General features: G+C 42.7%; 1 protein-coding gene across 5 annotated transcripts in view; it reads left to right on the top strand.

Moving 5' to 3' along the window:
- The window catches only part of PLA2G4A (phospholipase A2 group IVA), a 79,100-nt gene that overhangs the window by 32,060 nt on the left and 21,391 nt on the right, over positions 1 to 25,649 (top strand). For all 5 annotated transcript variants that reach the window (XM_026043734.1, XM_026043736.1, XM_026043735.1 and 2 more), the window contains 6 exons: positions 700 to 863; positions 4,823 to 4,904; positions 12,496 to 12,644; positions 15,875 to 15,988; positions 18,251 to 18,288; positions 19,758 to 19,899. In XM_026043734.1, the coding sequence (XP_025899519.1) occupies positions 831 to 863; positions 4,823 to 4,904; positions 12,496 to 12,644; positions 15,875 to 15,988; positions 18,251 to 18,288; positions 19,758 to 19,899 (558 nt within the window). In that variant the 5' untranslated portion in view covers positions 700 to 830. The remainder of the gene's footprint in view (positions 1 to 699; positions 864 to 4,822; positions 4,905 to 12,495; positions 12,645 to 15,874; positions 15,989 to 18,250; positions 18,289 to 19,757; positions 19,900 to 25,649) is intronic.

Genomic DNA, 25,649 nt, shown 5'->3' with positions numbered 1-25,649 from the left:
TTGTGTGTTTGGTTTTTGTTAAAGCAGCTGGTTTCTTGGCTGCACTCAGATGCCACTTCAGCAATCTACTATTTGAGAAAAAGCTTCCTCTTAGAAGCTGCATTAAATTGCCTAAAGAGACGGGCTGCCAAGGGCTGCAGCTCCGGTGCAAGTTGCCGACCGTCCCGCTAGCGGCTCTTGCAGTTCCACAGTTCTTGAAGTGCTTGCAGGGCAACACACTCGCATGGCAGCCTGTGCAGAAGGAAGGGGCAAGGAGGAGCTTTGCTGCTTCTGTCTGGAGCTTTATTTCTTCTGTCCTGGCCCTGGTCGCACCTTAACAGAGAACCAAAGTCTGGAATGCAAGAATTTGTTACTGCAATAAAAGCTATTAATCAATGGTTTTGATTATTCTAGCATTGCATGTATGCAATTGTATACAGTTGAAAGTAAATAACTGACTACGATTGCTTTATTGTTTTATCATAGAGCCAATAGAAGCACTTGGATGACTGGAATTCAGGGTATTTTGTTCTTGCTCTTGCACTAAGGTGAAGGAAATGAGCACAAGAAACTTTGCTTCAGGCAGGTAGAAATCTATACTTCCATATAGTGAATTAACATCTCTCAAAAAAATAACTTCTGGGAACCTTTTTAAAACGGGATGGCTTTTTTACCATTACAGACTGTATTTTGAAAGTAACATATGAATTTTAATTACAGTTCCTGTTCATTATTTAGTGGTTAAAAGATTACCACTCTAAATTTTGCTTTGGAGACCTGGGAAGCCTCATCAGTGTGGAACTCAGCTGTGCATCTGACACCTGTCTTGAACAGAAATAATTGAAACAAAGATGTCCTTCATAGACCCTTATCAGCACATTGTGGTAAGTATGTTTGAATATTCTATGAATACTGCCTTGTGTAGCTTCTTCTGTAAGAAGTTGCCTGCAATAACCACAAAGCGTCAGTGTTATCATGAATTCCTTAGTATAATTTTCAGTAATTTGAAAGGAAAAACTTATCTGAAAAACTTATCTGAGCAAAATTTGAAATATATTTGAGTTATTTTTTCAAAAGTATATGATGAATTAATGAGTGTAGCTGCCGGTGCATAATTGGCCTATGGCAATTAGCAATGCAGAATACAGACTCCTCCTAAGCATGATTTCAGGAGAGTAAGATTTTAAAGGAGTTGCTTGTTCAAGGCTTGTATTTGATTACTTTATTGCATATAAATTTTTCATATACCGGTTGTCACACTAAACTGCCAGTGAAAACTTTGACATACATCATATTATTTTTGTGGACAGTTGGTATAACTTTTATAGCACAAATATCCTACTTAACAAGTAACTCTCTTACGTTACCACCAGGATAAATAAAGGCAAGTTGGCAATTTTGGTAGGTCCTGAACAAATACATATCAGTAATGCGTAGGCTTTTGTTTGTTTTTAAAAAGCAACGTGAAAATACTTGCCTGCAAACTCTGGATACAGGTCAGGGAGATGAGCTGTACAGCATATCCTGCCAAAGTCTCCTTGCTCCCTCCTTGCTGTTTTCCCCCAGACATGTGTTCTTGCTGCATCCTTTGTACCAGCCCACAACTCACCTGATCTCAAAGTGAGCCAATTCACTTTGTCCAACTGGCAGAAAGCTAGACCAACTTTAAAACAAAATAAAACATAAAAAAAAAAAAAAACAAAGCAAAGCTGGGTTTAGGCTGTAGTGTTCACTCCCATATCTTTGCTCAAGTGACTTGCCAAAGAACACATTGCAGTTCCTGCGCAAGCTGGAATCTCGAAACGAGCTGGGTGTGTTCCTATCAACTGCTTTTCGTAACTGGCCTCTGTCACAGCAGGCAAGCAATTCATTTGAGAGGCACACCATCCATTTGTTGTAATGGTGAACTTTTGCATTGCTAAAAATACCCTGTCTGCTTCCTTGAAACAATCTCTTATCAATTATGTGGTTTCCACCCCACACAGTTGCATCCTTTACATGACTCTGCAGCTAACAGATGTAAAACTTGTATTTTACACCATAGTTTTGTGAAATTTGCTGTAAAGATATATTCAAGTTATGTTCATGTTGGGATAAATATTCAGAATTTAAAAAGTATGTCTGCAGGAACATCTGTCTTTAGTGTATAACATCACATTAGGAGAATGGACTTTATTAAAATCTGTTATTTAAAGACAAGTAGACCTTTTCACATTTCCCCTCCATTGTCAGCTCAGATATCCTACTTAATGTCAAGGAAGTAAAAATAATAAATACTTATTACACAATCGATCTATACCAGAACTTCCTGGTGTGCCTAAGTAGATCTTGTGATTGAGTTACATTTAATGACTTATGTATTCTGGACTATGAAAATTATGCTTAACACATGCAAATACCTTGCATTCTCAGTAAGCACAAAACATACGTAGACAAAACCTGATCGTGTTGCAGCAAATTTCAGTGTTGAGAAGTGGGAAGGTAGTGGTACTGACGTCCACATGAATGAAATGATACTTATGCCTTATGTAAAATAGAGGAAATAAGATAATGAGGGAAATTTGCTGGGAGAAAAAAACAGTTAACGGCAGAAGAGGAAGGAAAGAGGCAGGAGGAGAACTTAGAAGGGTTGAAGGTTTCTGGGGTGGGAGCAGGAGAGCCTGAGCAGCGACTGTCCTGGATATGCAGAAACCCTGTGCCTGGATGTAGGAGGGATGCAGAAACAGATTGTAGAGGACGAAGTCTGTATTGTGCAGAAGAAAACATGTCCAGAGGTGGCTGCTGTGCAGTGTGCCACATTGAACACTCTTCTCCTTCCTCCTTTATGAAGAAAGAGGAAGCACAGTGGAAGAAAATACTTAAACTCAGGTCACTTCTGAAGATAGGATTCAGGCTGTTAAATTACGAGCTTCTGAAGCTTTTCGCATGGGTTAGGTTTTTAAAGGCATGCAGATGTTGCCCCACTCAGGGTTGCAACACTTCAGTGATTTATATGCCAACTTCCAGTTTTCAGAAGTAATTAGGGAGTTGGCAATGTACAGATTTTTATCAAGATTTAAGGTGAACATAAGTCACCTTGGAAAATACAGCTTAGTCATCTAAATTAGGAAGGGCTGGATCCATAAAAGTATTTAGAATATTTCTTTGGGTATTTTCAGGGGACATCTATATTACATGCAAGTTAATCTCGCTGAAGGCTGACAACTCCTAAGTGAAAAATAGTTTTTTTCCCTTTTTTTTTCCCCCCTCTCAGGTTGCAAATAGTCACTTTTTTATATGAACAAAGCTTACTTGGGTATAAGTGCTTTCCAGTTATTTTTTAGCCCTGAGAACTAATTCCAATGCTTCCTGTCCCAGATGTGCAACTTAATTACAGCCCCATCCTCCTCCATTGCTAAATGCTCCGTGCTCCCTGACTTGCGGTCTTTGTGAGGACAGACTCTTTCCTAACAGCCAAGAATAAGGGAAGAGGTGGCGTGTTTGTACTCTGGGTTGTCCCTGTTAATTACAAGGTTGGATGTGAGAGGCAACTCCCCCGGTCTGTGCGAAAGAGGAAAGTCTGGGGCCCGGCTGCGCGGTGACACGGGCGCCTCGCAGCCGACACGCCGAGGCCCTGGGATCCACCAAGTTAAGAGATGAATGGGGAAAAAAAAAAATAAAAAAGGCATCATTATTTCAGCTTTACAAGCTGAGAGCTGAAGTACAGGCGCATTGGAGTGTATGATAGGTGAGATGCTGTAGGAGGTGTGTTCTTAATGCAGGGGCTGTGTGGCCGGAGCCGCTCGCCCTCGTGGGAGCGGAGTTGGCTGCCTGCGGGCCGTGCCCGTGCCTAGGCGGTGCCAGCAGCCAGACAGCCTGGGTAACATGAAGATTGGCACTAAGATAGCAGTGTACGTGGGAGTGCTCTGAGGCGAGAGCCTGAGACCTCCTTCTGGCTCCAGTTTTTAATGCTGAACAGTTTCCTCGTTAGCTCTGTGTTGTGGCCCTGCCAAAGGTCCCAGCTGCCTACCTTGTCACCTGCAGTGCAGATGTTCGTAGTGGTGTGCAGTGGGACAGACCCTGTAGGCAAGGTGGGGGGGGGGGGGGGGGGGAAAAAAAAAAAAAAAAAAAAAAAAAAAAAAAAAAAAAAAAAAAAAAAAAAAAAAAAAAATAGTCATGGGACACCCGTTTGTTAGGCCCTGCCCCATTCGTGGCTTTGCAGTGAGTGGGAAGCACTAGGAAGTACAAAAAAATGCAGCTTGTGGATATTTTCCCAGCTCACTTTTCACCTTTGCCCTCCTTGATGTGGGGCTGCCTACACTTGGAATATTGATGTGTACCAAAAAGGACCTGGGGACTCCCCATGTTGCTAATAATGGCCCTTGCATCTGCTAGATGCATGGATATGCTCCAGAACATATCCTAGACATAATTATACCCATTTTATTGGAAGAAACACAAGCATGTTTTAAAATAGCCCATTTTCGTGTGTGTGTGTGTTTTGTTGGTTTTCTTTTGTTGCTTTTCTTCTCCCATACCAAGTTGTCACTGACTAAATGCCTTAAAGCAAGTTCCGTAGAGAGGAGGAGGGTTGTTCACTGAGATTAGAAAAAAAATAAGAGCTCGTTATGAAGAACCTGTTAAGTAGGTGTGGCTGCAGGAAAATCCAGCAACCCTAATACGAGGTCTGACCTTGCAGTAAAGCTACGGGCTGCAGTTGTGCTTTAAGATGCTCTATCCAGTATGCATTTTGCTTACATTTTGATTTGGGGGATCTCTCTTTTCCAGTTTTTGGACAAGAAGAAACCTCTTCTGATGTTTTGGGGTTCTGGAGCTTAATCACCTCTACCTCTCTGAATTCCAGGTGGAGCACCAGTATTCGCACGTGTTCACTGTGACAGTAAAGAGAGCCACCAATGTCACGAAAGGGGCGATTGGCGATATGCGTGAGTATTTCTTTTTCTGGTTCCACATCTTTCAGCTCTGTTCGAGGAGGCCCTTTCCTGAGGCAGAGGGAGATGACACAAGAAGCTTGTCATGCATTCACAGGTCGTAGGTTTCTTTCCTTGCTGTTAAACCTAAGGCAATGCACTTATTTAATTGCTCACTCGCTTTAGCTCATAAAGCAGGTTTGCCGCTCCTTCTTTCCATTGATCCAAAAAGCTGAATGAGTTGTACATAATTTGCCTACAAGCCAGCAACACCTACGTTCCGTCTCCGGCTTAGTCGGAAATGCTCTTCTGAGTTGGGTGAAACTGGCAATTGCTGGATCTTCAAAAGGCTGTGGTTTGGTGGGAACACTTACAAGCGAGAAACCAAAGTCTGCTGAGTCAATGCTCTAAAAAGAAAGAAGAGAAAAGGGAGAAAAAAAAAAAAAAAAGGAGGGCAGAGAAGCAGATCTCGTGGTGGAGTATTATACAAGATCCCACTATTCCTTTCTGTGAAACTTTGGAGTCTCCAGACTTAGCTGCAGAACAGGAAACTGCTGTGAAACATTATGAACTTGTGAAAACTTTTATTTGCTCTTAGGAGGGAAAGAGGGAGCAAATAAAACAGTTTCAGCCAACAAATAAAAAAAAATGCTGTTTTGATTATGGCTGTGGTGGTGTTATCAGTTCATCTCTGTTTCCCTGGCACTCCGTGCAGAGCGTTGCCTGATACTGCAGGTTGAGGCTAGGAGGATGAGTGTGGGGCCGTGTTCCTCCCCCTCAGGGAGTTTGATATAAATGTTGTTTATTTGCTGACACATTCCGGAAGCTGCTTTCATGAAATTATCTCCTCTAATATGTAGCTTTGCCACAGCAGGTTAACAACTCTTTTGTTTGGTATCTAGTGCTGTTAAACATGGGGTAGGTGGGAGAGGCAGTTAGGTGGGGAAGAAAGGAGAGTGGAAGAGAAGGTAGGAGCACTGGGGGCTCTGTGATGCTAAGGGAGCTAAGAGGCAGTGTGGTGATCTCTGCCAGAGTTGTTGCACTTAGTGCAATTCACAGACTGTTCTGTGAGCCAAAGTTACACTTTTATTTACTGGTGATGGAGGTTGTCGTGAAGGGGATGTTTTGATTTATCTTCTGCTTCTGTTCTTTTTATCCATGTCCCCAGTGAGTGCCTGAGATGCCAAAAAACTCCCTAGAAATTTTCAGTTCATTTACGTTTCCTTGTATATTCACTGTCTGGCTGTAAACTGGGAGCCTCTCCCTTCTGGGCAGGCCTGGAGTGCTGAGATGGAGCTTTATACCCCTAGAGACGTTAAATGCTGCTTTCTGAGGAGATTCTTGTCCCCTGCTCCAGGACATGGGTGGGCTCACTATAAGCACCCATGTGCATGCACAATGCATTGCAGCTGCTTTACTTGTTTTACAGGTTTGCCTTTCTTTCCCATGACTGGTAACTTTTTAGAGTGTGTGTGTTGGATCTGACCAGATCTAGGTTTGGTCAGTGTATGGGAATGCCTGTATATATGGTATGTGCTGCGTGTTTGCTTCTGAGGTCCGGCTCTGCTCAAGGAGCTGCAAATGAGGTCTTGAAATCTTGTCCCTGACAGAAAGCCTATCATGAATGTCACATGTTGTTGTCTCCTTGAGCCTTGACCAGGGAGCTATACTGTGTTTACAGGTGTTACTGTATTTTATTTTCCACACTTGAATTTGCTGTTAGTGAAGAACAAAAATGATTGTGTCACCCCTAAAATCAGATGGTAGCTGCATGCCACCCTGTAACATCTGCGGGCTGTGTTTTCTTGTGTGAACAGGTCATGCACCACAGTGCTGATTCAGGAGATGCTCGTTCTTTCCTGGCGGATCTGGACGCCTGAAACAAAAGGGAAAGTTGGAGCTAGCTTCCAGGCCGCTCTCTATTTCACTTGGCTGAGATTTCCCATTGTCTCTAAGCTCAGAAATCTTGCAGAGTGATCTGAGACCAGCAAACAAATGACCTGTGCTGTTAAGAAGTTCTGAGAGCCTCTTCTCCAAGGCAGACTACTGCTTTTTCAGAAGTTCATTCAATTTCTCTGTTTCAGATATTGGTTCATTTGCTGTTGCCTTCATGGAAGAGCAGATCCTTTACTGATTTTCCTTGCTTTAATTTCATTGCCTTCCTTTGGAGGTGTCTTTCCCACTCGAGGTTTTGCTGTCCTAACAACACCAGTCAGCACAGTTCTGTCTTTGCAAACAGAACAAGCAAACCCAGAATCCACGTCAACAGTGTGCAGAAAGAGGAAGTTGCAAACTTTGGTTCTTTTTCATCTGGATCTTGTCTGGATTTTTAAGGGGCTTGATTGGAAATTGGACCAAATGAAACATTGGAAAACATATCCTATGTTTTTAAAGACCTTTTCTAATGACCTATTTTTTTTCTTTAAGCATAGTGGTTTTCAAAACAATATATAGCTTCTACAAACGAAACTAGTTGTATTACTCTGTTCCTAGGGATCCATTATCTTTCTTAATCATATTCTGTATTTATTTTCAGCTTTTATTTGCTTTATCTGCTTTGCATGTTACAATCATCTACAGGTTAATGCTGGGCCATTGTAGGGAAAAGATTCCTTTTTTTAATAATGTAAGAAGTTTAAAGCTTGGATAGCTCATGGCACTAGATGTCCAGCTTGTATCTCAGTTTCTATCCATCCAGTTGGAATTAAGGATCTATTTCCACTGTGGTTATGCTGCTTAGATAAACAAGTTAAAGTATTGGGAGCAGTCCAGCCAACAGCTTAATCCTCTTGCAGAGCCTGCCAGCATGAGGACAGAAAGCAGCTGCTGATGGTTTTAGCCCATGTGGCTGCAACCAGCAGTAATTTCCCTGGAGGCTAGAGAGACGTGCTTGCACCTTGGCAGTGTGGCTGTCACGTTCCCTGCCTCTCCCAAAGCAGAGGAGGAGCCAGGGTGCTTCAGCACGTGCCTTGCCCTGCCTGCGGCACGAGACCGGGTCCAACTGCCAGCCCAGCCCGGCAGCATTCGGCAGGGAGAGAGGAGGTGACTCCCAGCGCAGCATCACGGTGCCTTTCTGTCTCTGTAGACTCCTGCTTTGGCCTTGTCTTCATTTCCAGACGTGCTTCTGGTTGGCCAAGCTGGCTCTGCGATGCCACGGTGGTTTGGTGCAGTTTGGGCATAGATACCCAGAGCTTTTAAGTGTCAGCTGACTGAAAGGGGAGGAATTGGAGATTGCCTGCTTGTAGGGGAGTACAGACGCAACAGCGTGCTTTACCACAGTCCATTCAGGGCTCATCCAGACCGATAAATCTCCCATCCCCATTCAGCTGCAGTATACACGATTTAACTCACTTGTGTATTCCACAGCAAAGCTAGTTGGAAAAACGTTGCTTTTTCCAGGTGCAAAAGAATCTCTGATGTAAACAGATTCTATCTCTGAACACTTGGCTTCTCATTTTGGATCCATAATTCCTGTATTTCTAACTGGTGAGTGCATTCTGCAGGGGAGAAAAACATTTTTTGTTCCTCATCCTCTTCGGCGCAAAGAGGAGCAGATCTCTCCATGGAGCTCTGGAGGTTGGTGCTCACGTGCCGCCCGCACTAAGCGCCCACTGTCTGTGCTGAGTGCTCCAGCCCAAATGCTGCGGTGATGGTTCCAGTCACAAGGAACTTCAGAGGTCAGCACTTCAGAGCTGTGCTTGCCCATTGCCCGCGGCTCACCATTTCCCAAAGCAGCCCGGGCCTGTGCGCAGCCACAGTCCTTCCTAGCTAGGACTGCCCCAGGTGTTTGAAACACATTCCTCACACTCTGAATTAAAAAATCAAAGCACGAATCTGTTCACACTAAGGCCTTGAGGCTGCACTTCTGCAATAGAATAAATCCAGCTTTAGGGCTCTTGATAGGGGATCAAAAGCCTGAGAGTCTCATGATAGTGGATGCGGCGCCAGCATAAACTTGTTCTGCGGATTCAGAGTTGTTTGGGACACGTTGGTAGGTTAAATTTGTATTGGTAGACTTGATGCCAGGCTAGAAATAATCTATTCTCCATCGGCCAACATAAATCTGGACTAAAATCCATATTGTGGGTTTTGTGTAATTTATCAGGAATGTGGTGATAGGGCTGAATGTATTTGAGATGAAACTATCGCTGTGCAGATCTGGGAACCGCAGTTGCAGTTCCACAGGGCAGCTTTGCCATCACTCCTCCCTGCTGGTGCCTTTGCTGGGGGACTGAAGGACTTCGCAAGTTTAATGCTGGAAGGACTTCATAAATTGAATGCTGAAAGCTCCAAGAAGTCACCACTTTAATTAAAAAGCAAAAACCACCCCAAATACTTGGATTCTGACATTACTAGAAAACCACATTTTTCTCTGACCTATTGCAAACTAATATTTTAGTGACTCTTCACTGCTGTTTCTCTGCAAATGAAAGAAGTTTGACAGTGACAAGTGACAAGTTTGACTCTGGAAAAGGGTATTGCTGTCCATCTGGAGACTGACGAATTTGTCTTGAGCTTGCCAAAGGGCTTCATCTGGTCTTTTTGAGGGGGCTAGAAGAACCTAACTCAGTGAACCAGCTGGGCAGGGCTGTGTTCAGTGTCCCTTGTGGCGAAGCCCTCGTTGTAGCCACCTTCCACCCATGAACTCCAGCACCATGTCCTTCCCTCTGCAAACTCCCCTCAGAATGAGGGCCCAAGACTGCTGCTCTGCCTCTGAATTCTGAATTCTGCTCTGTAAGTGCAGATGCAGGTTGCCACAACCTGCTGGAGCGCGATGGGGTGGTGCTCTGTCCTCTTAGAAAATGCACTTAGAAATTGATGTGGGAAGGCAACAGAAAGGTGTCTTAGTTCCTTTGTAGTTTCCTAACTCTCAAACTCTGCCATTTGTGTTGGGAGAAGGATGAGATGTGCTTAAGATGTGCTAGAGCTCCAAGGATAATCAAGTTGGACTGTGCTACCAGAAGCAGGAAAACACTCTGTCTCCTTGGAGGGAAGTAGGCAAAGGTGTTCACTGGGAACTGACTCTTAATAAGCAAGAGTTTATGAATGCTCATGTGAAAAATATGTTTTTTTAAATGATATTACATTATTCTGTAACAAAATGGATTTTGGAACTTTGGAATGGAAGTTGAGGAACTTCGTGTGTCTTTGGTTTTGATCATCAAATTAAATACATTGTAGTGCAAGGCAGAGGTTGCTTTAACCTTATTCTTTTAGATACAAATGGGTTTCCCATAGTTTCTACATGACAATTATAATGTTGCAATAACTGAGAATAGAATGTCTGAAGTGCACATAGTTAATTATGTTGACACAAAGGCTGGGTTACAGTTTATCCCACCAAATGGGTAACCTAAGATGAAAGTGCTTTTACTCACTGCAGGAAACTTTTCAGCTTTCTTTAACAGATTGCTTTAAGCATTATTCATTTTTAATTGATCCTAATTACTGTCCGTTGTGGGTTCAACTGTGTGATTCATATCATAATTCATCATGTTACTATCTATCTCTATAGATTTCTATAGGAGTTAGGTAGCAGGAGATAAAACAAACGAGAACACACATTGAATCCTTACTTCCTACTTGCCAGCCACTTGCTAAGCCCACATCTTAAAGGATAGCGGCTTAGATGCTGGCTCTGTTTTTGAAAAGAAAAGAGATACTCTGCAAATTAGCTAACAAAATCACGTAGCAATGAATACATCATGCAAAAGGATGTCCTGAAACTATATAATCTATATATGCCAATTTTAATGTTCTGAAATATGTTGGGTGAGTAACTTTGTGGTGCTTGCCAGGTTGCTGGCAGCTGTTTTTTGGGGGCCATCCTCAATCAGTAGCAAGGAGTAAGACTCTGCTTAATGAGTAGAGCTTATAGCAATATTTTAAATCAGCATATTTAAACCAGCATATCTTCCCATATTTTTCCTTTTCATGTCAAGAATGATTTTTTAAAAGTGTGGGTTTGCATTTTCTTAATTAAAAGTAGTGCAAAATAAACTTTCCGACATGATTGGGCGGATGATTAACCCTGCCTGAGGTTAGCCAAGATAATGAAGGTGGGGAGGGGAGGCGTGCCAGTGCTGAGCTTCGAAAATATTTTTCTGATTTGATGGAGGGACTGCCTTGAGTGCAGTTGTGTCATGCCCCCGGTTTAGTTTCTGTTTGAGAAGAAAAGATGGGTTTTGCCTCTGCTGGGACTGTGAGTACCCGTGGGAAGCTGCGTGCTGCTGCTCGTGTCGAGAGGAAGATGAGCACTGCCGTTGCACTCGGCAGTTTGGTGACTTGTGCTCAGAGCTGATCACAAAAATCTATTAAAAAAGTGTTTGGAGAGAGAAGCAGTGAGGTTTTGCCCAGGATGCTGCTTCCTATCTGTGTTTTGGTTTAAAAAACAAGCTTTTGTGGGCAATTTTAGGTACTTGGTGCTGCAAGCCTGTGGCTGGCCATTGCCAAAGCACTGTTCAGTGTCCTGAATGTGCCAGGTGAGGTCCTGGCACACTGACAATTTCAGTAGATGTTTTGCAGTTTGGTTTTAAGGGACATTGATTTCCTTCCTACTGTCACAATTAGGCCAAATAACTCAAGGGGGCAAAGCATGCAGTAGAAGCTGATAACTCATTACATCTGTCAGTGAAACAGCATTGCAGGAAGCACCTGAGGATGGATTCCCTCCGTTCCCCTGTCTTTAGGTAAGAGATAAGATAGATTAAATGCCCAGGAGCCAATGAAGGTTGGTATGTAAAAGCTTTCCACCCTGGTCTCCAGCTTTAAGTAGCTGTTAGTTACACAGGTAGCACTGTGACCTATGAAACCCTAGCAGTTAGGTAAGACCCACTCACACTGTGAGTAGTGAGTACTATATAAAGCTCCCTAAAAGGTTCTTTGGAATACTGGGACAGTCAAAGAAAAATCTGACGTAATTCTGACAATTCTGAATAAATCAGTTGATAATTCCATGTAGATATATATGGTCTCTATTAGTATACTTTTAATTAGTCTTTTGCATGGTCTTTACTCAGGTGTGACATGTAAATAAAATCTCAGTCTCAGTGAGAATCTCAGGGGTGACTTCCACAGAACTGCAGAGATTGCGATGGCTTTGGGTTTGAGCAGCTCCCCTTGAGCTGTATTTTGGAGTACGTGAGTGGCCTGGCTTGATTCCTCTGTGATTGCCAAACAAGCAGAGGTGAAAGAGGATGTTGAAGTATCAACTGAGTTGCTTGTTTCCCTTTCCAACTGAAGACTGTTTTCATACTTAACTTGCTGCCAAATTAATTAAAAGAGAAGGAGGGAAAAGAGCTTTTCCAAATAATTACAACTAGGTAAATTCTACCTGATTATTATTTCCTGATTATTATTATTATTATATTATCTTGAATCATTCTCAGTACCACTCTGTGTAAGCCTTTTTATCCCTTCTTTAAAATAAAAAGCATAACTTCTGCTTCTTTTGGGGGCTGTTGATGTCTTTATATCATTAATATCGCCATAATTTTTATCATTAAATTTACATATCTATAGACCTGTGGTTTTGCATAACTATTTTGGTTATTACATCCCAAACCTGAGTTCCATCTAACTTGTGCATCTGTTTTGCTCTGTACAGTTGACACTCCAGATCCCTACGTGGAGCTGTTCATCCCCTCAGCCCCTGACTGCAGGAAGAGAACTAAACATTTCAATAACAATGTGAATCCCGTGTGGAACGAGACCTTTGAATTCATCTTGGACCCCAATCAAGAAAACGTCCTGGAGGTAAATGACCTGCAGGAGGTGGAGCTGTGAAATGGATGTTTGAGCAATGTCTGGCAGGTTGGAGTAACGGCATCTGGTACATGTACAGCATTTGTTGTCTCAAGGTTCCAAAGATTCTTTTTAAATCATTAAAGGCTCCATTTTGCCTTTACGCAGGGAGCTCAACAAGAGCCGAAGTGTACAGATGGTGTCACTCGAGGAGTGGCCTTGGAGCCTTTGTAGGACCGGCTGCTGAACGGCCTGCACGCTGCAGCCACGCTGCTTAGCGTCCTTCCCATCAGCGCTGAACTAGGGTCTCCCTGCGTCCTTCACCAATTCCAGCCTGTAGCTGGGCTGAAGTCCAGTCACTGCCCGCACCCTGCTGCTCCCTGAGGGGACAGAAACCAGAAGTGTGGCTCTTTCTCCCTGTGCCTGCAGCCACAGTCCCAGTTACCCGCTTAGAGATGTTTTGAGAACCTTTGTTCTGTGTGCTAGTGTGTTGACTAAGCCACCATCTCATCCAAGCTCCTTAAGGCTTTCCGGGCTGGGTACAGAAGGTGAGAGTAGCTGCTTAGTATGTGGACATGGAAAGTATCTAGGTTTATCAGAGGTGCTTTGTTAGTTTGGTACTCTTAGGGAATGGCACTAAAACATAACCATGCTCTTAGTCTGGCTTAGACTTGTTTAGTCTAAGCAATCTATTTCTTTATAAGAAACATTTGTAGAAATGCAGAGGAAGAAGAAAACAAGAACTTGGGTTAATCAACCTGCCTCTGTGGAAAATAAATATAATAATATGGGAAATAAAAATGTTATTTTTCTACCCGATGAAACTATGTAATCTTTTTTTCTGAGCCTTTGATTGCAGATGAGCAAATAGTAGGAAACAATGTAATGCCTGAACAGTTTTTAATAGCTGCAGGTGTCACAATCGGATAGTAAAGCTTTTGAGTTTAGTTTAAACTGCAATTATAATTTCGTATAACTGTATCTATAATTGAGTGTCTTTAATTTTTTAACCTCTGTAGAATCTCTCATAAATCCTGTCTCCTTTATGAGCTCTTGCACCTTGTAGTTTCATCCTTTGTGAAGGAAATACCAAGTCTGGGATGGTACTTGGTGTTTTTATGCTTGCATTGTACATGCAAACCAGCTACTTCACCAGGAAGGACTCAGCAGAAATATTATTAAAAATAATAAATATTGTTAAAAAGGACTCAGCAGAAAATTACATACTGGAGGAGCAAACAAATGAAAATGATCTAAGGGGAAAGTAAAAGAGGTAACTCTGCATTGGAGTTATACCTGCAGCTTTTGTAAAGCTCAGCATCATTCTCTTGGTTTTAACCAACAAACCGTTCTCTTGGTTTTAACCAACAGACTAGTGAGATGTAATACAATCAGCATCTCCATCTCCATTAAGACTTGAATTAAGTCTTGGAATTTCTTTAGGCTTTTTTTTCTCATTACATTTCAAAATGCATTTATGAGGTAAGATAAGGTAGGAGCTCAGAAATGGGATCACAGCAAGCTTCTTAGTAGGTTTTGTGCCCCCCAGGATGCTGGATTTTGGGAGATAAGGATACGATGCCAAAAGCAAGGGTCAGATTCTTACGGTTACCCTGGGCAGCTTTCCTGGTAACGTGTCAGTTGAGTGTAGAAGTTTGCTGGGTGATTTTAGCAAGATGAATTACTACGCCGTGAGTGGCGGCGCCTCGTGGCGCACTGCCGCTGCCTTCAGCGCCGCGTCGTGCCCTCACACCCCACGTTGGGACGTGGCCAGCTCCCTGTTCCCTACCCTTGAAAGCTCCCAGCTATTTCTGACCAGGGTGGGGCCTCAATTATTCACTGACTTCTACGGTAACAACGTGACTAACTCCCTTCCTGCCATGGTGAGAACCCCAGGTACTGAAACCTCTCCTCCACTTGGGCTAGCGTTCTATGAGGTGATTCTTTATTCTTTTTTTTTAGCATGGCTTTACAGACTAGCTAGACAGCACAGGATTTTATGAGGTGGCCCTCCATTGATTTCCAGCATACTATTTTCCATGCGGCTGCCGCATACTGCTGGATTTCTGTGAGTCTCTGTTCCCTGTAACATAATAAGAATCATTGTAAGGAGAGTCTGGAAAAATCAAAATCTTTAACTGGATCCCAAACATGGCTTTCGCTTTGAAGAAATCCCCTGAAGAGTTTTTTTGCTCTTGCATTGGTTTTGTAAGACAGCAGTTTTCTGTGAGAAAACTAACAGGAAAAATGCAGATGCCTTTTAAATAATGAGTTCTATCCTAACATGCAGTTCATCTTTCAAAGGATTGCTCGTGGCACAAGATGAGGAAGATTCTTTATAAATGAGGAGAGATTGAACCCAGATATACAGCAACTAGTCACTCAAGTGACTTTGTCTTTATTCCATTTGTTTCATGTAAAAGATACGGTCCAAGCCGCAAACACATGATACTTTAGAAGATGCAGTTGCACAAAGTGGAAAAAAAACTTATAGGCCAAGTCTGTTTGGAGAACTCGCTTAATGGGAACCATGTAAATGGTAACTTGAAATTCTTTTTCAACATCTTGAGAACTTGGAAGGCTCATTCTGGGAAAAAAAAAGGCAGCTATATGTAGACCCATGTGAATGTGTGGAAGCATCTACTGGTGTTCTTTAATATCCACAGAAGTGTTTGGATGGTGTCCCCTCTAGAAAAGGTATATGCGCTAACATGGAGGATATGAGAAGAGGCTTGATCTAGTTGAATACCAAGGAAAGCTTTGTGTAATATGGAATGCTGGAAGTTTTGCCAAGTCATTACAGTGAAATTCTTGGTCTTTAGATGTAGGGCTAGAGTGTGCAGATCCCGTTTCAATCTTTGCTGGGAAGTGACAGTCGCATTTAAAACTTTTATGAGTTTCTCCATGGATAGATTTTATTATTTGGAAGTTTAAAGATAAAATATATCTGTCAAGAAAGGTAGTGAGATTCCAATGGTGGAAATGTGCTCAGGTGAAAAATGCTTTGTCAGTGGTACTGTCTAATTTGTGCCATGGACTGCCTTGGAAGTGCCACGTACGCTGTGCATGAGCTTTCCTTTTTTTAAAAAAAATACTGCTGACTTATACTGGCCGGTAATTGGGTTGGTTGGTCAGAGTCTTTTCCATTACCTCCCTTTTTTATTTTTATTTCAAGCATAGGCTGTATGGAATTAAAGATGTCCTTGTTAGAGTAGAATTGAATGTGTGTGTATCTTTTACAGGTCACTTTGATGGACGCTAACTATGTTATGGATGAGACTCTTGGCACAGCCGCATTCCCTATAACTTCCCTGAAACTGGGAGAGAAGAAGGAGGTCCAGTTAACTTTCAACAATGTAAGTTGCAGTGGTGGGTAGCTTTCCTGCTGCGGCACTGAACGTGGTAGAAAGCCCTTCAGGCAACACCTGGGCTTTGGGTAGGTGAGTGCAGACCATGTTCCAGTCCTTTGTCAGGTGTCTGAATTTTAGCTCTGCCACATTCTGGTTAAATAAAAGTGTCTTCACAGATCACCCAAAAGTGGCTGCTTATAAAGAGTCAAGTATCTCGGTCTGTCAGAGTGTTTCCTCAGTCCTGCTGAAGGATCAGAAGAAGATTTGACCCACTGTTAATACTTATTACCAGATAAAAGGAAATCCGAGACCATTTCTGATTGTACCAGTCTTCCCCAGGACTATACCTCAGTGTTAAACTAGGGTTTAATTTCAGGGGTTAGAATACATCATGAAGTGGGTGATAATGGCAGTTTCCATCAGGAAATTGCTCCGTTTTGGGGGCTTGGAGTAGCCCAAGGAAGGATTGCCCTCTCTTTGCTTTGCTCTGGCGCTCAGTCCTTTTCTTAGCACATAAACTTCCATTTACCTTAATGGTCTGTGTGAGCGTGAGAGGTTCTGCAGATGGTGCCGTGCAGAATGTTCCATCTCCCAGGAAGCCACCAGGAAAGCTGTTCCTGTTGGACCTCACACCTCCAAAAAGGGGCTTTTCCTAACGCAGCAGCCCTAGTTAACACATCATGTGTATTGCAGCAGTGTGATTGCTCTAAAATAAAGGCAAGTGCCCTTTGGGTTATTCTCTCCAAGCCTGCGTGCACAGCAAATGGAGTCGGTTTAGCAGGGTTTGTTTGCTTCTATGTAATTCCTGGAAGCAGTTGGTAAATCTGTGTGTAATTGGACTTTTTCTGAATATGTTAAAATCCTGTCATTTGTTACAGTACCACTCTGAGGCCATTCTGAGTATAATTCATTACTTATAGTAACATGCATCACCTCTGGTCGTCTGCCTGTGTAGCGTATGCATTTCCCGTTTGGTCTGTGGTTTATTATATGATCTTGTCTGGTGTGGTGACTCCACCTCTATTGCTCTCAATATGAGCTACCCATAAAAGCAATTAACAGGTAACGGCCAATTTATTGGATATCAGAGGGATTTGTATGCAAATTTTAAGGTTAGAGAGGTTAGACATTAAGAAAGAGCCAATGAGCTTTTGGCAATGAATAAAGAAGAAATCATGGTTTACAAAGTTTGTGTTAATAATACGAGACCTTGCAGTGCATGTTTTAGGTATGTATTAACGTCTCAACAGCACACAGCAAAGATTTGTGGAATACATAGAAAAAATCTTAGGGAAGAAGAGCAAATGCACTCTGAAATTTATAATTAGGTAGGAAACAAAGTCACACTGAGCCAATTTGTATACGTATATGAGAATTGGTATTGCTATTATTTCCATTGCACTCTGCATAAAATTATAGCAAATTACATGCTATACTTTGGAACCTTATTAAGTGGTTCACTTGTTCTCTATTGGAACACTTAATTTAGAGAGTGAGTACTTTTTTGACCACTATATTACGGCATATTTTCAGAAATACTTTCTAAATTAGTAATATAAGGTGCTGGCATAAAGTAATTACTCCTCTGGCTTTGAACCGCATGACTCTTCAGTCTGTTTGGTGCTTCCTTTGTTAATTCTTTGTATTTTCTACCCCCACCTTGTTAAGAAATGCCTCTTTCGCCCTTCTCCTGGCAGAGCAGGGCGGGTCAGTGCCCGGTTCTGCCCGGCCCATTGGCGGTTTGCGGTGCGCGGGAGCCAAGCGGAGCACGACGCTCCCAGTGCCATACCTGGGGTGTGCAGGGCTCAGCACGTGTCACTGGCAGCCCTGGCCCCACTCCAGCTTTTACTGCACCCTTAAATATCCTGTAGAAGGGTACAAGGAGACCAACTCATAGCTCATGAGCCAAGTGGGTTTAGGTGACACACAAAAGTATCCAAAATCCCCGTCCCCTGTCTTGAGTAGCGCAGTCGGAAAGTCATGGTCAGCAAAAGAAAGCCAAGAAGAGGAGAACTGTCTGAGGAAAGCCAGGACCCAGCATCGCTTACCGCCTTTCAAACACCTTTCAGTGGTATTCAGTACTACTGATGTATTTGAAGCACTTATGTATGTCTCAATAAAGGTTACTTAGAAATGAAACTCATTTGCATAGTTCAGACATTGGTGCGGACTTTTTTGCCACAGTAATTACTTACATTCCAGATGTGAGTTTGTCGTTTTTTTACCCTCTGTAAATGCTGCAATCACATTCACATATTCCTTGTTTAGGTCACAGAGTTGACTTTGGAATTGTCTCTTGAAGTCTGGTAAGTATCTCATGTAAAAAATGCGTCATTAACGAGGGTAATTTTTGCCATATTCTATTCATTCTATTATCCTTAAAATGATATTGATTACAAAAATCCATTGCTTTAACACTGAAATACCAAATACTGAAAAATCTGGAGATTAAAATTAAAAGGCTTTTTTTCCCCTCTGCAAAGTAATTGCGTCATAGTTGTAAACGCCAGCACTGATATGAACAGTTTCTGCTTTCCAGATGTTTGTAGGATCAAGAAGCAGAATGTGTGAGTTTCCCATCCTGCCCTATGTTAAGTGATTTCCTTTCCCAAGGCTCTTCCCTTCATCAGTTTGTGGACTTCAGGCTCAACTGTGATCCTCCTTGTTTTACCTTCTGTGATATCTTTGCATCTTGTTGATTCTCAGGATATATGGATGCACCTTATAAAGCTGTCCCTAAAATGTACTTTATGTATAAAATGTTTTATTCACCATGCAGCTTTGAAGTCAAAGGTGTAGATAGATCTCAGTAGGGCCAGGATTTCACCAGGTAAAGCTAAAAAGGTGCCTGCCATGTTTTCTCTAGATGTCTTGCTGTTTCTCAGGCCAGTGAGGAGAAACACCCAAAATTGCCTTGAGGCATCATCAAAAACTGAGAAAATTAAGAATGACTTGCCCTGCAAACAAACCGTTATAAGAGTTCTTTGTAGATATAAACAGCAGCACTAAAGGCTAAATGTAAATGTAGAGCTCTTTAGTAAGGCTTTTGGAGAGCAGTTAGCATTTCGCAGGGGTAATATCTGCTCATTATTTTCTGCTGGTGGAGATGTATTTAGCTGGTCCTTAAGACCACCCTACCACTTCCAGGTCTTGCACCTATGGGCACATTGCACCTGCCTGACATTGAACAAGCTTAAGGTGCCTGACTGCCTTACAACTCACAGACAGCAGGCGCTGGACCAAAAGGAACCAGCCAGGTTAGACTCAGGGATGCTCTGCCAACCACGTGGATTTTGGAAACTACATGAATCTCTAGATTACCTTTGAGTAGCCAAGATACTTAGAGGGCATCTTTGCAGATGTGTATTTCGGTGAGAGGGATATCAGGAAAACTAGTGCACCTCTCCCTGCTGCCCTGTGCGACGGGCGGTGCTCGAATGAGCCATTCGTGCACGTTTGAGTGCGGAAGAGATCTCACTGAATCAAGTGGTGCCTATTCACAGAGTTAGTGTTAGGCATGAGGTTGCTGCTTCGCTGGATATCCTGAAGCTTTTTCTGACTGCTTCTTGCTGAGGTTCAGAAGAGTGTATGTTCGTCTGTTGTTGCTCCCTAGAATCACTTGATGCAATTGTATCCCATGGATAATCATAATATAATAGAGATTGCTTCTCATGTAAAGTAGTAAGATCCATTCATATCCATAGGTGGTTTGTATTTATGTTAGTTCTGTTTTGAATTACGCTATTTGTTAAAGCCTCTCTGTTTTGAAAAACAGCTCTTCGACTGATCTGCGATTCAGCATGGCCCTGTGCGATGAGGAGAAGAAATTCCGGCAACAGCGGAGAGAGAATATCATGCGCAGTATGAAGTCATTCCTGGGAGAAGAGAGCAGCAGGAACCTGACCGCTTCCCGTGATGTAAGTCTGGAGGGCTCTCAATAACAGGAATTGCATGGCAAGATCAGTATCACTTTTGGAACCCTGCATTAGTCTCTGGGAGAGATGAGGTGCAAGGGGTCGGTATGAAGACAGTAACAAAGGCAACACAACCTCTGTTTTCTCTCTTCACCTGCCATAGTGAGGATGGAGCAAATGAGCTGTAATGTTAGATGAGAAATGATTTTATTCCCTTCCCTCCTCCTTTTCCATTTTATAGGATTAAGATTTGGAATCTTAATTCTTAGAGATCAGGGGATGCCACAGTTTCCTTGCCTCACTGGTCCTGGTCCTCTGTACTTCTGAACATCAACCCAACAGAGCTGAATGGGCTGATGGCAGTTCGGGTCACATCAGAATGGGGAATTGTACTGAATCCTACTGATTTTTCAATGATTTCATACAGCACTGCTTTGTTTCGAGTTAGTTAAGGATACACATGGCACAAATCCAAATATTTGTTCTTCAGTGACTTGTCCATCCTCTCCTTTCCTCTTTGCTCATTTTCCTGTCTCATTCTCTTCCCCGAGCTTTGACTGGGTGACTGTCTAGGAGAGTCAAGCAATTAAATTAATTATCTCAGCTGGATTAAAAATGTCAGTTCTTTCTGTACCTTTTAGTAGAATGTAGCAGTCTTCTGCAAAAAAAGGTAACCAACATAGAGATTTTCTAAGAGTCCTTTCTAAATTGCAATAATTTTTTGAGCAGATACTAACTGGGTTGCTAGTGTTTAGCTATGAGCTTTTTTTTTTAGCTAGTCAGATGTGCTAGCATGGGCTTTCCAAGGAAGATGACAGAATTTGAGCAGTATGATGTGTATTCCATCTGCAGTGGTATTCATCACAGTCCTCGGGGAAGGATATTTGTGAGTCTCTTTTTTCTTAATTTGCACTGCAGTTCTTGTTGATTGACACATGCACATTTTACAGAATGGATGCCTGTGGGTGTGATCTCGGTCTAGCACAGACCAGCATCTTCCTCTGAAAGACTGCAGAGATATTTGGTCGAGCTCCAAATTAGGGCCGGAGTGGTAGCCAGTGCCTGAGGTGTCTCCTTCATGCAGGTGAATGCATGAATAAACCCTCATGATCACCGTGGCTGCCTGAGCTTTCATATTCTTCATACCATCATCTTCCCTCATGATACCTCGCAGTATCACATGCTCAAAGTTCATCAGTTGAGGTGCCAGTATTTGCTGACTGCAGCTTTTATCCACCCTGGGAAGGACTGAGATAATGTGATCCATCTCCACATACCAAATTTGTCCTTCTAAGCTGACTTGTCAGAATTTTTAGCTGCTTCTGGCAATGAAGGAAAAAAAAACATTTTTTTTTGTTGAGCTTAAAATACAGTTTTGTCCTTATAACCTGTCATTTCTACTTTTATTGCTGCAGATCAGAGATAGCAGGAGAATTTATGGGGATGTCTGTAGTCTTAACATGGCAGCAGAAGTCAAGAGACATAATGAGTTTTCTTCGCTGCCTGTGAGTCATTGTTTGATCTTAAACAAGTCACTTACTCAGAGTTCACTTAAGTTTCTCCATCTGTGAATAGCAGCAAATGTGCCTTGCAGGGATGCCGTGAGACTTAAATACCTGTGAAATAATTACACATCCCCAGATGGGCAGATAAGGGTGCACTTATGGATCTCCATGCTTAATTTTGACACACATTCTGAAGAAAATGCTGAAGGAGACTTCTGCTACCTGTGTTAGTGCTTAGTTCATTTTTCTTGCTTTTCATGGTCTAAATTTTCTAAAACTAACGCGATCAGTTAAAGCAGACACACAGTTCTCTAAGGCTAATAATTTTAGGGCGTGCATATTTTTGTCCAAGTTTTTTACACCCTGTTTCCAGGGTGGTTGGACAAGAGACATCTGTCCCACCCATTCCCATAATATTTTATATGTTTTAAGGGGTGTTTTTTGCCAGTTTGCTGGAAAATATGATTGAGATGGCCTTTTTCTTCAGAGCTCACTTTACCTAAAACCTTTGTTTCCCAAATGCTTTTTGTTTTCATGCCCAGCTGTTGAAATGAGGTGCCCATCAGCCAAGGGGGACTGTATCCTGCACACAGGTACCCTTTCATCCTAGTGGCACTGTGCATGCTTGAATGGGACACTGCCCATGTTGTTCAGTGGAGTAAGTTATTTGAGGTGATACCCAGGCTTATTTGTTCAAACCTAGCCTTGCTCGCTCTGTGTCGTGCCACACAGACGAGCCGTAGGAGCAAGGACGCCGTGGTGGCCTTTTGGTTGCTCAGAAGCGGCCACGACCCTGCTGAGTTACGGCCAGGCGTGAGAGCGGTGGGCTCCTGTAGCCAGGCCTCCCCAGTTGGGGTCACGCTTTCGCCGTTGACTCACCGCGTGACTTGTGAGTCAGGCAGCCTCTCAGCCACACTTGTGCTAAGCTGCCCGAGTGGGTGTTGCACCTCGGGCCCGGTGTAGCTGACTGTGTACAAAGGGCTTTGGCCTCCGAGCGCCACATGCGTCAGCCTCCGCCTCCCGCCTCGCCTCTTTCTCCATGGCGAGGTGGCTTCTCGGGGCTCTTCCCTTCTGCCACCTGCCTCCCCGCTCCATCCGCACCGTTTGTCCCACAGCAGAGCTTGTAGGGCCTGTGGGGCTTTAACTCTTACCTTTTCTTACCTTTCAAGCTGTTGGAAACTGAATTGCCGCTGGAAGACCTTTCTAGCAAACCTATTTGTTTGCTTAATGAGTAAATTGGCAGCATAAGTAGTAAATGAGGGAAAGTTAGTGCCTAGATGGAACATCAGAAATAGAGAAACTTAAGTACACTAGTTACTTTCTGGCTATTATTTTGGTGTTTGATAGGTTTATTTACCATGGGAGACTTGCTTAAGCCACTGAGATTTGTCTTTAGTGCTTTTTGGTTGCATTTAGTTTCTGTAAATCAAGCAGTGACTTGTACTTTGCCATTCTCCAGATTGTCTTTCATCATCAGCAGCTAAAATAGAAGCGAAAATAGTTGCAAGTCACATGGAGCCATTTTGAACCCTTTCTGGCACAGGAATATCAAGTGGTTCCTCTACCTACACACACACCTCTGTCTCTCCTCCCTCCCTGCAGGACGCTCTAATTACTGGGATGTCTGTGGATTACAGGAAGCATTTTTGGTCAGGATGCTAGTGCCTCTTCTTGGCGCTATTGTATTGATCCTATTTACAGATTTCTCTGCATGCTGAAGGAAACTCAGATTTTCCTTTGTGCTCGTGCCATTTTGATGACTAGATCTGGTGAACAACGGTGCTGCTCATACAAACTTCTTCCAGGCTTGCACCTGCAACCACCTTCTCTTCATCCTGTTGGGATTTGCCTGCCTGGGTTAATTAGCCTGTGTTTGTAAGGAGCTTTCAAAGCTTAGCATGCATTCATAAACGTGTGATTAGTAATGTGTGTCTCTGCTGTTCAAAGCGACTGCTCCGTTATTGGGGTGTTGTCTTAACAAAACAGGCACGTCCTAATTCTTTACCTTTTTCCTTGTCATTTCTTGATTAATAGCTATCTCTGTAGGTGCATGATGAATGCTGATGCCAATACATACCTGTGGCCCTTATTAATAGGGCTTCATGCTCCTAGAGCAAAAGATCAAATCATCTTGTTGGATCAAGAATCAGTATTTTATTTGTGCAGAACAGAAGCCTCAAGATAATTTCCCACCTTATTTGGTCCTTGTGAGGGATCGTCTCCATGCGGCTGCATGTGCTTCAGCCTGCAGAGAGTTTCACTGCTTGAACTACCAAGTCTACTAGAAGAAAGTGAACTCACTAGTCCCATGGGTGTCATGTCACCTTTTTTTGTTATAGCTAATCTGATCCATTACCACATTTAATATTTTCAGCGATTTTTTTTTGACTCATTACCAGCTTGATATAATATAAGCTTTCTGCATAAATACGGAGTTTTTAATGCTAAGTAACAGCAAGCAGGTTGTTACTGAATAATGGAAGATTCTTCCGGGTTTCTGAAATTAGAAGGAAGATGGGCCACTAGCCTAGGTTAAAACACTTGCTGGTAGCAGTTGGCTATTTTGTCTTCTTTCCAGGTACTTGAGGGAGCTCTACAGGAGAAGGAACAGCTTTTTAACTCAAGCCTTGAAAGGTTGGAAAATGAGAAGGATCTACAAAAGATATGTAGATATGATTTCAGTGTGGGGCTACTTGTTTATGCGCACGTTTAACTACTCTGATATCCAAAATGAATAAAAGTCTATATACTCAAACGTGCGCATAAACTCTCTTTCCCTCTTCTTCCCTCTTCTGTAGTTTTTTTGTGCAGTGGTTTTATTTTCATGCTATGTAGTAATATCAAATTTTTAATGTGTATTTAACTCTGTTCTGTTTCTGATTAGTAACTTCTGCTGCTTTTGGCTCTGTTACACAGACATTTTTTAGATTAAGGCTGGTCTTTGGATTGCAATAAACATTTCTATGTGTTGTAGCTGTCTGTAGTTACTAAACGACTAAATCTCTTCTGTTTTGTTTATTTCCTGGATTATTGGTGAGCAGGACAGGCATTCTTAAAAAAAAAAAAAAAAAAAAAAAAAGGATTTTTTTTAATGTACAAATCTTGCTGCGAATGCAGATTTCTTCAAATACATTTTAATCTTCATATATGGATCAGATCTCTAAATGACAGAGGGTTGAGGGGGCAACAGCTTACAAATGCTAAGACCTGACTTGATTTATTCAGCCGTAGTGTAGATTAATTTATTGTACTTAGAAATTTGGAGTTCTATACATCGGTTTTGGTGGACTGGAAGACATGGCCAGTCCTCAGTGTTTTACATTCACTTTTTTTCTTTTAACTATATGGATGCTGGGCTGATGAGATCTGTAAGCAGCAGCATCTTCCTGTGCTTGAAAACAAAGGATTCTGTTCCGTGATGATACTGCATCCTATTATCAAATAGAAGGAATAAAAAGTACCTTATAAACAGAATCATTAAAAGATCGTTTGGAAGGGACTGCTTGTCCCACTGGTCACTGTAAGTAGCATTATTCCCCCACACTCGTTTTATTACCAACGAAGAAATTGGGAAGATTCTTCTTAGCCAGTCCCTGAGTCCCGATTCCGATGCCAGTTGTCCCAGCCACTGTCAGATCCAGACGTCGGTGTCAGGAGCCAGGTCAGGAGACTTCTAGTTGTTTACAGAAGGCCTTACCCACTTTGTCCTGCTTCTCAGGTGGTCTGTCACAGGCTGCCCCATCTCTGGTACTGATTTCTGTCTGATCTTGACCCAGGAGCTCCCACAAGACCCAGCTCTGTTTACAGCCTGACTTGCTGGGTGGTTCAGGAGCTGCCTGTCAAAGAGCAGAGCCCTGCTGTCCCTCCCAGCAGCCGTCCCTTCCCTGGCAGTACTGTGTCACACGTGCTGGCCCAGCCATCCTTGTCATTCTGATGGTGCCGTAGACCAGTGACCGCACATGACTCCCACGTTTTCTTCTTTGATATCCTCTCTCTGTGCATTATCAAGTCTGTTAATGAAGGAATTTGTCATTGTGTTGGTCAAGTGGATTCCGCTTCTTCCCAACGGATCTTCAGCAAACAAGGCTTCATATTCAAGACGACAGTGTCTTCCTGGTGATACCGCCTGAGCCTTTCCCCTTCCAGACTGGAAGGATCAAGTCTACAGGCTACAACACTGGGCCCTGTCCCCTGCTCTCTTGCTCTAAGGATGGGCAAGGCAGCCCACTTGGAAGAGCAGCAAGGGGT

This window comes from Nothoprocta perdicaria, unplaced genomic scaffold, assembly GCF_003342845.1.
Source record: "Nothoprocta perdicaria isolate Ctin4 unplaced genomic scaffold, notPer1 scaffold_338, whole genome shotgun sequence".
NCBI classification, from domain to species: domain Eukaryota; kingdom Metazoa; phylum Chordata; class Aves; order Tinamiformes; family Tinamidae; genus Nothoprocta; species Nothoprocta perdicaria.
The sequence above is the reverse complement of the archived record's forward strand: the minus strand, read 5'-3'. Positions and strand labels throughout refer to the sequence as shown.